The sequence below is a fragment of the Nelusetta ayraudi genome, unplaced genomic scaffold (genome assembly GCF_046127955.1).
Source record: "Nelusetta ayraudi isolate G7.1 ecotype Tasmania unplaced genomic scaffold, CSIRO-AGI_Nayr_v1 ptg000146l, whole genome shotgun sequence".
In the NCBI taxonomy this organism is placed as follows: domain Eukaryota; kingdom Metazoa; phylum Chordata; class Actinopteri; order Tetraodontiformes; family Monacanthidae; genus Nelusetta; species Nelusetta ayraudi.
The window spans coordinates 935001-945000 of NW_027466196.1; the positions used below are offsets into that span (position 1 = coordinate 935001).

A 10000-nucleotide genomic window follows, 5' to 3' on the forward strand; every position below is an offset into this window, starting at 1 on the left:
TCCCAACTGATCTCCATGTTGTCACTCTTAGAGCCGGACCCCCGCAGACCCCTGGGGATGGCATCTGGAACTGCAGGGACCAAGCGCACGAGACAGCAAGCAACTGGTCAGCTTATACATTATCATATTATTGCATTATTAGACAGACATGTGTATGCATACATACATAGAAATATATATATATGCGTATACAGACACAAACACATTATATATCTATATACACATACATACGTATACATTTGTACTTAAGCAGGTATTTTGTGTGTTTCCCTGAGTCGGTGTAAAGATACTGTAGGTGTAAAAAAAAACACATAAAGCGTCTGTTTGGCAAAGGTGCAGACGGTGCATGAGACTTCACCCTGAATACATTATGCTTAATTCCATGACATACATTTCAAAAATAACAGTGGAAAGGGCACTGAATGAAGAGCTGCAAGGGTTTGGCTTGGCCTGGTTACATTAATATTGCACATGAGGGAGTGAACTGCCTTAATTCCTTGTGGCATATTCCCCCCCCCCACACACACACACACACACACACACACCTGTGTGCATATGAAAGCAGCTGACTCACCTGTGCCGCTGGTCTTGTACCTGGGTGAGGCGCCGCTGGGCTCGCTCTGGCCCACTGCATTGATAGCAATGACCCTGAACTGGTAGTTGACAAAGGGGACGAGCTGCAGGATGACCGAGTTGAGGTCACCAGGGTAGGTGGAGAGGTTCTGCCAGCGGTTGGCCTCCCAGCGGTCCTCCTCAAACTGGACCAGGAACTCTGTGCAGAGGAAGAGCTCAGAGCTCATAAAGCAGCTTTGACTTCTGCTCTAGCAGAGTGAAGAAACATTCAAACACACTACTGGTCGCTGGCTGCACAGCCATAAATGAACGGGAACCGTGTGTCACACAATGTGTGGTTGCGTCTCATCCGTCCTAACCAGCAGGACGCTAAGGCCAGCAACCAGCACCTCTAGCTGAGCTTGACTTGCATCACTTGAAACTACTGACGTGTGATTGGGCTGCCGCGGTCGCTCCCAGGTATCCAGGTGAGACGAACGCTGCGAGCAGCTGGGTCGGACAGATCCAGTTCCATGGGAGGAGCTGGACGGTCTGTGAGGAGAGCGCAGGTGGTCACTGTCACAGGTTCTTAACAGAACTAACCAGAAGAACCAGCAGATCACATTGCAAAAAAAAAAAAATCAGGCTATTCTAAATCCAAACGTGAAGGATGTGAACCGATGAATTTAAACACAACACAAAAGAAATGCTCAAGAAAGATTAGTTTGAAGATGAGTTTAAAGGTCCAGTGTGTAAAATTTCCAGGAAGCCTGGCAGCAAGACTCTTATTGCTCTATTGTATTTTCATATACATGACAGAACCGTTCCAAGGGCAGGAAAACCTCATGACTTTTATTGCACTGCCACTTTTATTCATGTATTTATGGCCAGTATGTTCAGTTTTTACCAACATATATATATATAAAAAATAAAAAAAATCATAAATCCAACCAAATTTGACAGCCTGGACCTTTAACTCTCCAGACAGTCAGAGTCACATGATCAGTGTGTTACCTGGAGGCAAGGCACTAGACACTGAGGGGTTGAGGGAAGCTTCCTCTGTGTGGTGGTGGTGGTGGGTGGGGGGGGGGGGGGGGGGCATAGAGGTTAAGAGTCAGCAGGTTAGTCAGAACCACGGTTAGACAACCATCACAGTCACGACAACGACAAACTCAGAGTTTCACATTTGATGCTTCTGTTTCAGACTGGAACGTATTAATGAGGGGAAAATGAGAAGTAAATAAATGTAATGAAAGAAAACCTGCATTTGATTTTATGTTTTCAGTGCGGCAGAAGCCCAGCAGGAGAGAGAGAATCACCTGCACCTGAAATAATTCTGCTCCATTGAATGAGTTTTTTTGTTTCTAAAATGCAAAAGCATCAAACACAAAGAAAGAAAGCAGACTAAAAATATCATAGAAGACTTCACTGCAGCCCGTAGTACTAAATAACCAGCACTGGCCAGGTTTTCTGAAGAGACTGCATGCATACTGCATACTACTGCATACTACTGCATACTGCTATGCTAGCACTAGCATTAATTACTACGACAGTAACAATGCATGGCTATCATTGAAAGGCCACACAAGTGCAGCAGACGGCTAAAGGCTCTCAGTCAACATTGAAATGAATGACAAGAACAAAAAACAAAGAGGAAGTCAACTCACAGTGAGTCAGCGAGTCAGTGAGTGAGTCGGTGAGTCAGTGAGTGTTACAGTGTTATTCATGTCTGTTAAGGCCTGAAGACATCAACTCTACTTCATAATTACAGACTTTTTCTCCGTCCAACAGCGCCACGCTGTGGCGTGCCGCGTGCAATAACACACAGTCAACACACTGTCTGCCGCTGCGTCACTGTACCTAGCACAGTGAGCCGGGCCGAGGCCGACTTCTGCTCGATCTCTGATTGGACGGTGCAGGTGTACGTTCCCTGGTCGCCCTCGTTGACGTTGGAGATGGTCAGAGAGTCGTCGTCTTTCCTCATCCTGCCGGACAAACACACAGAGGAGCGCTTGGTCTGAGTCTGCTGGCACTGTGCTTTGATTTGATGTTTGATTTGATTGATTGATTTATTTCAAACAGGTAAGAAAGGAAAGAGAATTAGAAAGCAAACACCAGTGAAAATACAAGTTCATGTTCATGTTGGAAAGGGGGTAGGAAGAAGTAGAGACTTATATATTCCAACCCCGAGACTCTAATAAAAATACAAATTTATGAACTAAATTAAGTTTATATAACAGAAAATAGAGAACAGAAAACAACTCCAGCAGATCTCAATACTTACACATACATATACTTGTATAGTAATAATCATAACAATAATAATAATAATAAAATAATAATGGTAGTTAATCAGTTTACAATATTAGTGTATCTACAGAATATTATATTTTTATATTTTATCTTAAATAGTCCTACGTTTGGGCTTTCTTTTGCTTTGGTTCATTTTCAATGGACATGGAAGCTCCATGATGTGTTTTCTACATGTCTCTCACATACATACAGGATCTAAAGGCCCCTCAAACTTTAGCAGTGACAAGTCGGCCCAATCTCTCAGCTGATCCATGAAATGCCGGACCTGGCTTTGGATGAGGAGACACACTGGATGGGAGTAGGGATGAAGAAGACCTGCGACGTCTTACCTCCAGCCCATGTAGAGCGGCTTGTCGTCCTTCATCCAGGTGACAGTGACCGGCATGGTGGCGTCCGACGTCACCTTGCAGTCCAGTCGAGCCGCGGCCCCTCGGACCGGCGACTGCTGCTGGGGGGCTTGAACGATGCGGATGGGCTCTGAGTTTGTGAAGTGGAACAGGAAGACACTGGTGAGGCCCGTGTCTCACAGCGCCGCCTGCGCTAGCTCCTCCGTTCATCTCGTCATGAAATGTCAACACTGGCTCACGAAAGACTCGAAATGACCGAGAAACCTTCAATCAACCTCCTAGCCGTGAATGTCAGTTGGCTTTTTGCGTGTTCTTTGGAAAAACACGTCACATGACACACGTGGGTTCTACTCATTCAACATTCACAGCCGTCTCATTAAAGAAGCAGAACGCCAGGTTGCAATAATGGCCAGACTGGGATGGAGAGGATGGCTCTTCAAACTAAACCTTTCACAGAGTCCTCGTGACTGACCTTTGACCTCCAGGCGGACCTGGTTCTCCGCCGTACCCAGCATGCTGCTGGCCACGCAGGTGTAGGTGCCTTCGTCTTCGGGCCGGGCTTGTCTGATCGCCAGGGTCCCGTTGATGTAAACGCGGTACTGACCGCCATCCAGCCCGCTGCCCTGGCCGTTCTTAAACCTGTCCACAAGGAGGCAGTGAGAGCCTGGACACAGCACTGGCCACGGCCCAGGGTCTCGGTTCATCTCCCCCTCCACTCCACTTGGTGTTGGCTGCACTGCTGAATCACCCTGCTGCAGTGCGACAACTCCACCTCCCTCTGGGGGATTAGTAGGAATCATTTCTACCTCTATGAGACCACCAGGACCTTCGGGTGGCTCACGTGTGCACTGTGAGAACACAACTGAGGGTTTGGCCACAAATAAGAGGGATTTGTTCAACTCACGACCCCCCCACCCACCCACACACACACACACACACACACACACGTGTGCACACTGTGTCGTGCTTACCAGCGCAGCTCAGGCAGAGGGGAACCAAAGAAGGGGCAGTCCAGGAAGGTCCGGTTGTTCTCAATCACTTTAATGAGCTGATTTTTGGGGCCCAGCATCCTGGGAGGCAAGTCTGACAATGGAGAGCAAACACCAACACTCAACACAGGGGCTGCCAAACACACTGCTCAGGTGACTGAGAACACATACATGATCTAGAGATAATCTATAGACAGCCACAGCCAGACAGACAGACAGATAGACAGACAGCCACAGCCAGACAGATAGATAGACAGATAGATAGATAGATAGATAGATAGACAGACAGACAGACAGACAGGCAGACAGCCACAGCCAGACAGACAGACAGACAGACAGACAGACAGCCAGACAGATAGATAGATAGATAGATAGATAGATAGATAGACAGACAGACAGACAGACAGACAGACAGCCACAGCCAGACAGATAGATAGATAGATAGATAGACAGACAGACAGACAGACAGCCACAGACAGACAGACAGACAGACAGCCACAGACAGCCAGACAGACAGACAGACAGACAGCTGCATGGCTGCATGTCTCACCCAGGATGCTGACGAATGCATTGGCCAGCAGGTAGCCGTGCTGATTGGAGGCGTTGCACTGGTACACGGCACTCCCTCCAATCTGCACCGAGTCAAACATGATGGTGTCGCCCAGCAGTCGTCGGCTCAGACTGGGAGGAGCACCTGGGGTCAAAGGTCAAGAGGGAGATGAAGAATGATCTCTTTTCTACAGCCACAAGTGTCATTAATATTCTAACGTGGCTGCGTTCTTTACGGTCACTGAGACATTACAGAGCACAACAGACCATAATAGGCCTTGCTAGGTCTATGGTACGGCCTAATGTGGCCAGGGGAAGAAAAGAGGAGCAGTGTGACATTGTCCATACTGTCTATAGGCTGTCCATTGAGCAGCCACTGGATGCTGGGTTTGGGGTTCCCATTGGCTCGACACACCAGGCGGCCGTTCTCCTCCGGGGCCAGCACCAGGTTGGTGGGCTTGTCCAGCCAATAGGGAGCCGCTGGCAACACAGACAGAGAGGGAGTTCAGTCACTCTAATCTCTGATTGGTCGTAAGTGGATACAGACCTGGTAGCAACTATTCTCACTGAAGATGTCTGTGTTTGGATTTATCCAACATGAGCTTGTTAAATAAGGAAAGAAAAACAACCAGAAATCCAAGGTCAGTCTGAAAACAAGGGCACTGTGGTCTTCTTCCTCACCTTTGACCTGGACGAAGATGGAGTGGCGAATGCTGCCCAGGTGATTGTTGGCCATGCAGATGTACTCCCCAGCGTCCTCCTCGGACACGTTCAGGATCTTCAGGGTCTTGTTGTAGTTCTCAAACTTGACCTTGCGTGCTGGCAAGTCTCCGCCCTTCTTGAACCACTTGATGGTGGGCGTGGGCCTGCGGGGGGGGGGGGGGGTGGAGAGACGAGGTCAGGCTCTGGATCTCACATCACTGATGCAACACAACTCAACAACTTGGGGCTGATTTACCGAAGGTCTGATTGGGCAAAATGTATGCAAACATCACTGCGCATGCAAACTGATGAGGAAGCTGGTGTGCTAAACGCAATGAGGGTCCCTATCTGTCTGTACACAGCGGCGTCCTACTCACAGGCCAGCAGCGATGCACTCCAGCAGCAGCTCTTCATCTCGGAGCACCATTTTGGAGCTCTCACTTCCTGAAGGTGACAGGAATGTCGGCGTGGACTCTGGTAGTTTGCGGCCTACAGACAAGGAACCAAAGATGGGTCATAAATCACACAAACACACACACACACACACACACACACACACACACACACACACACACACACACACACACACACTTCAACAATCAAATGACGCAGCACAGAAGCGGATGAATCACTTCCTTATTGGGCCAAACATCCTCCTCATCATCTCCATCAATCTGCCCCACTGCTATCGTGGCCGTTTCCTCCTGGCTGTGTTCAACCTCTCCAGGCTCTTGCTGGTCTGGAAATGAGATTTGAAGCCTCTGGCTTCTTTAACGGGACGTCACTGAGAGGCGCAGGATCAACAGCAGGCTCATTGGTCTTCAGCCTCATGTACGTCAGTCTGGGCCGTGGAGGCTTCAGCGTTACATCTAAAACACCAGCATTTTTTAAAAACCATTGTAAGAATCCAAGTGAACGATATCTACTGTCTAGGGCTGGAGTTTAACTCCAGGTTGGAGATTCTTCTAGGATTGACTGGAGCAAGAAGATGCATCCGTGTGAACAGAGTTCTTCCCAAAACTGGAGCTTTGAACAGTAACTTCAGCAGTCAGGAAGTCTTCATCCAAGGCCAACTGTTGAGAGCCAGGAGCCATGAGTAGCTCTGAGGTTGAAGAAGCTTGGTGAGTCCTGATCCATACTCACCAGCTCTGTCCAATGGCACAATGAAGACACACATTTAATTCTCTGTGTGGAAAAAACCTTGAATTTCTCATGACTTTCTGTTTATTCATTGCGTGTGATCCCTGAACACCAACTAAAAGGTGGAGCGACTGGATTGTATATGAGATGAGTATTCATGTCCACTCAGCCAGTGTGGATTGGGCTCACGCAGGTTCTTGTGTCTTATTCTAGGTCCCATCTGCTCTAAACTCCTGAAGTTCTTCTAGGGGCATCAGCAGCTCTCCACAGCACACAGTTGGTGCTTCTCAGCATGAAGGTCCTGGGATCAGTGGCCACTCAACGCGCTTCACTTTCCTCCACCACCAGGAAGAGAGTCAGTGGATCTGGATCTGATCCGTCCAAGGCTCCTCAGAGCAGAAGGCTGCACATCTTACTGTACACCAAGGGCAGCGTTGTAGCGCTGGTGATTGGTCTTGGTCGGACTGGGCCGACTGGGGATTTTTGATCAAGACTCTGTGGAGGTTCAGCCCACACTGAACCTCCACAGAACCTCACAGAACAAAATGCAGCCCTGATCCAATCCATTATCCCGAGTTCATTGATCTTCTTCATTTCATGAAGAAAAGCTGTTCTCTTGAAAATGGTTAAAAAGGTTAATAGTAATAATAATAAGAGTCCATCAGTAGTCAATAATAATAATAATAAGTCCATCGTGCTAGGATGTGTGCAATGTCAATGTGAAAACAAGGTGGCAAGATTAGTTCATAAGATGCAAAGAAAATCAAGCAATTTTGTCATTTAATTCCTTCTGAATAGAGAACTCAAAATTGTCCAAATGGTTGTTTGTCTTTCTGCGTGTCCCTGTGATAAACAGGATGAACACTGCCTTGCACCCACGGTGAGAAGAAGAGCAGGAGAGAGGGATTAGCAAATGGAAGGATGGATGTGTCGTCCATGCCTCCTTCATCTAGAATTATTATTGAATTAGTGAGTCAGTGGCTGAAAGGTGATTTCTGCCTCAGCAAAATCACAAGGAAAGGTTAATTGAATTGATTTGTGTCTGTATTTATTTATTTCATTGATTAAACTAGGTTAGCATGTTAGCGTAGCGGCCAACTGAGTGCACCAGCACGGCTGAACTCACCACCAGAGGGCTCAGAGGCATTGTAAGAGGTGTCATTGTACTGCTCCTCTGAAAACACAGGCACACATTCGCACAACAGTTGCCAAAGATGCGATAAAATCCTGCTTACAGCACCTCACCACTAGATGGAGATACACCACCTTTTATCACTCACAGGCCATCTAACGATCCACACAGCGATCAAAGAAGAAGACAAAAGTAGTGCGTCGTCTGTGTGTGTGTGTGTGTGTGTGTGTGTGTGTGTGTGTCAGTTACTCACTGGCCTGGACCTTGAGGGTGAAGGGGTTCTTCTGCTGGATGGTGTGAGTGAAGAGGAACCGAGCGTTGCAGCTGTAGTCCGTCTGGGCGTCTTTGGCCAACACGTTGGAGAAGTACAGGTCTCCATTCAGACCCATGGACACCCGCTTGTCCTGAGGGATGGGACTCATGGCTGCAGAGCACCACAGACACACGGGAAGAAAGCACACTCTCAATCTCCATCTGACCGTCTCCACCTCTCAGACAACCTTCAGAGAGGTGGAGGAACCCAGAATAATAATAATAATAATAATAATAATAATAATAATAATAATAATAATAATAATAATGACAATAATATTAGGTTTTATTTCTAACACACTTTACATTCGTGGGCAAATGTCAAAGTGCACAGTACAATAAATAAATAATATTCACTATAAAATCAATAAATGCAATCAACAGATGAAATCAGCCAGGAACGGCTTTGCAAAAAGGACTTTTTGGGTTTTTTTTTTTTGTTGGCGCGCCAGTAATGCAACAAAAGTGCTGAAAGAAGAAGTCAGGTCATCACAGTGGGGCCTCTTTAATGCAGCGCCTGCAGCACTAAAGATGTCGAGAATTCTCTCTGGCTCCAGGGAGCCGGCTGACAGTGTCAGACTGCGTTGGCTACAGGCTAACGTTAAGCTGCAGCGCAGCCACGCAGACGGCCAGACAGACCATAATACTGTCACCAAGCCAGACGACGAGAGTGGCGCGCTCGTCAGGACTCAGCCTGCAGGAGCAATCAGTTACTGGGCCGGCACTTCTCGTTAATCACTCACACGTTACAGTGCTGGAGCGGCACTCATGCAGCTTCTCCTCGGGGCCACGACGAAGCTGCAACGTTGTGCTCGTGTCGACCTCTTCATCATACGTGTAGTGAAAATGCAATTTGCTCTTGCTTGCTGGCTTCATGAAGTAAATGATACATTGAAATAAGAGGATTTTTCTGCGTACCACTGTTCATCCAGAAGGTGAAGGGAGGAGGCAGGCCTGGTGGGGGGTTGCAGGGGAGAACCAGTGAGGAGCCTTCACTCACAGACACTGGTTCCAGCACCTCTTTGGGCCACAGTGGGGCCTCTGCGGCAGGCGAGGGAGGACAGAGAGGTGCAGAGGTTATTATTGGAGGTGACTCAGTGACGACTGTGCTGTTGCAATTGATGCAAAAATAACGTTGCGTCTTCCCCAAAGGGCGTTTTAAATAAGAGTGCACAATTCCACAAAGCAAAACAGACGCACACACTAGCAGCAACAATGCAGAACAGCCTGTGGTTAAAGAACCCTTCAATTCTTCTGGAAATAAAATGAATATTTCTCCATAAATAATACGACTATATTGTCGGCCGAGGGGAAAATGATGGACGTCCTCTCTGTGTTCTTACTTGAGACTCGGAGCAGGATCTTATTGGACAAGGCCACGCCGAACTCATTGGTAGCGAAACACTGGTACTCTCCTTCGTAGTCCTCGGGTCGGCCGCCGCTGCGGAAGCCGATCTCCAGGGTTCCTGACCGCTTGCGCATCGTCACCCTGGGATCCTTCCCAATGTTGAAGAACCTCCCGTTCCTTCGCCATAAGAACCTGAGCAGGAGAAGACCAATCAGAACTCACTGCCGCTCACCGTCTGAAACTGGACCTCGGCCTGATTCTCATTGGAATTTTGATGAAACAAAGGACAGAAAATAATGGATTCTGTTCCGTCTGACAAAAGCCCACAGTTCAGTGATTGACGCCAGGGGGCAGGAGAACACGGTGCTATGTGGTGGCAGTCCTGGTCCAGCCCAGCAGTCCTGGTCCAGTGAGACTGGGACTCTGAGGAGCTTCCTGTCAGTCTGGCTCAGTTTCCACTCAAGCTGGACCAGCACTGAGGCCCAACAATGGGCCCTTCCACTGATCCCACTGTGTGTGTGCGTGCACGGCCGTCCCCGTGTGTGTGTGTGTGTGTGTGTGTGTGTGTGTGTGTGTGTGTGTGTGTGTGTGTGTGTTGCCATGTGCGTCAGAGTGA

At 48.1% G+C, this 10000-nt stretch overlaps 3 protein-coding genes across 20 annotated transcripts in view; 2 read left to right on the forward strand and 1 right to left on the reverse strand.

Annotated features, from left to right (window-relative positions):
- hdac11 (histone deacetylase 11) overlaps positions 1 to 10000 on the forward strand; it is a 400302-nt gene that overhangs the window by 244259 nt on the left and 146043 nt on the right. The window lies entirely within an intron of this gene.
- The window catches only part of barx1 (BARX homeobox 1), a 214368-nt gene that overhangs the window by 132811 nt on the left and 71557 nt on the right, over positions 1 to 10000 (forward strand). The window lies entirely within an intron of this gene.
- nfasca (neurofascin homolog (chicken) a) overlaps positions 1 to 10000 on the reverse strand; it is a 62945-nt gene that overhangs the window by 17546 nt on the left and 35399 nt on the right. For 8 of the 14 annotated variants that reach the window (XM_076013188.1, XM_076013185.1, XM_076013187.1 and 5 more), the window contains 16 exons: positions 9380 to 9576; positions 8955 to 9077; positions 7978 to 8148; positions 7719 to 7766; positions 5830 to 5941; positions 5432 to 5616; positions 5099 to 5230; positions 4752 to 4895; positions 4184 to 4295; positions 3685 to 3851; positions 3195 to 3342; positions 2413 to 2537; positions 1567 to 1611; positions 1003 to 1104; positions 575 to 772; positions 1 to 70 (listed from right to left, as the gene is read on the reverse strand). The exon at positions 1 to 70 is cut by the window's left edge and continues 1 nt beyond it. In XM_076013188.1, the coding sequence (XP_075869303.1) occupies positions 1 to 70; positions 575 to 772; positions 1003 to 1104; positions 1567 to 1611; positions 2413 to 2537; positions 3195 to 3342; positions 3685 to 3851; positions 4184 to 4295; positions 4752 to 4895; positions 5099 to 5230; positions 5432 to 5616; positions 5830 to 5941; positions 7719 to 7766; positions 7978 to 8148; positions 8955 to 9077; positions 9380 to 9576 (2079 nt within the window). The remainder of the gene's footprint in view (positions 71 to 574; positions 773 to 1002; positions 1105 to 1566; positions 1612 to 2412; positions 2538 to 3194; positions 3343 to 3684; positions 3852 to 4183; positions 4296 to 4751; positions 4896 to 5098; positions 5231 to 5431; positions 5617 to 5829; positions 5942 to 7718; positions 7767 to 7977; positions 8149 to 8954; positions 9078 to 9379; positions 9577 to 10000) is intronic. The other 6 variants (XM_076013192.1, XM_076013199.1, XM_076013198.1 and 3 more) reach the window with 3 other exon arrangements.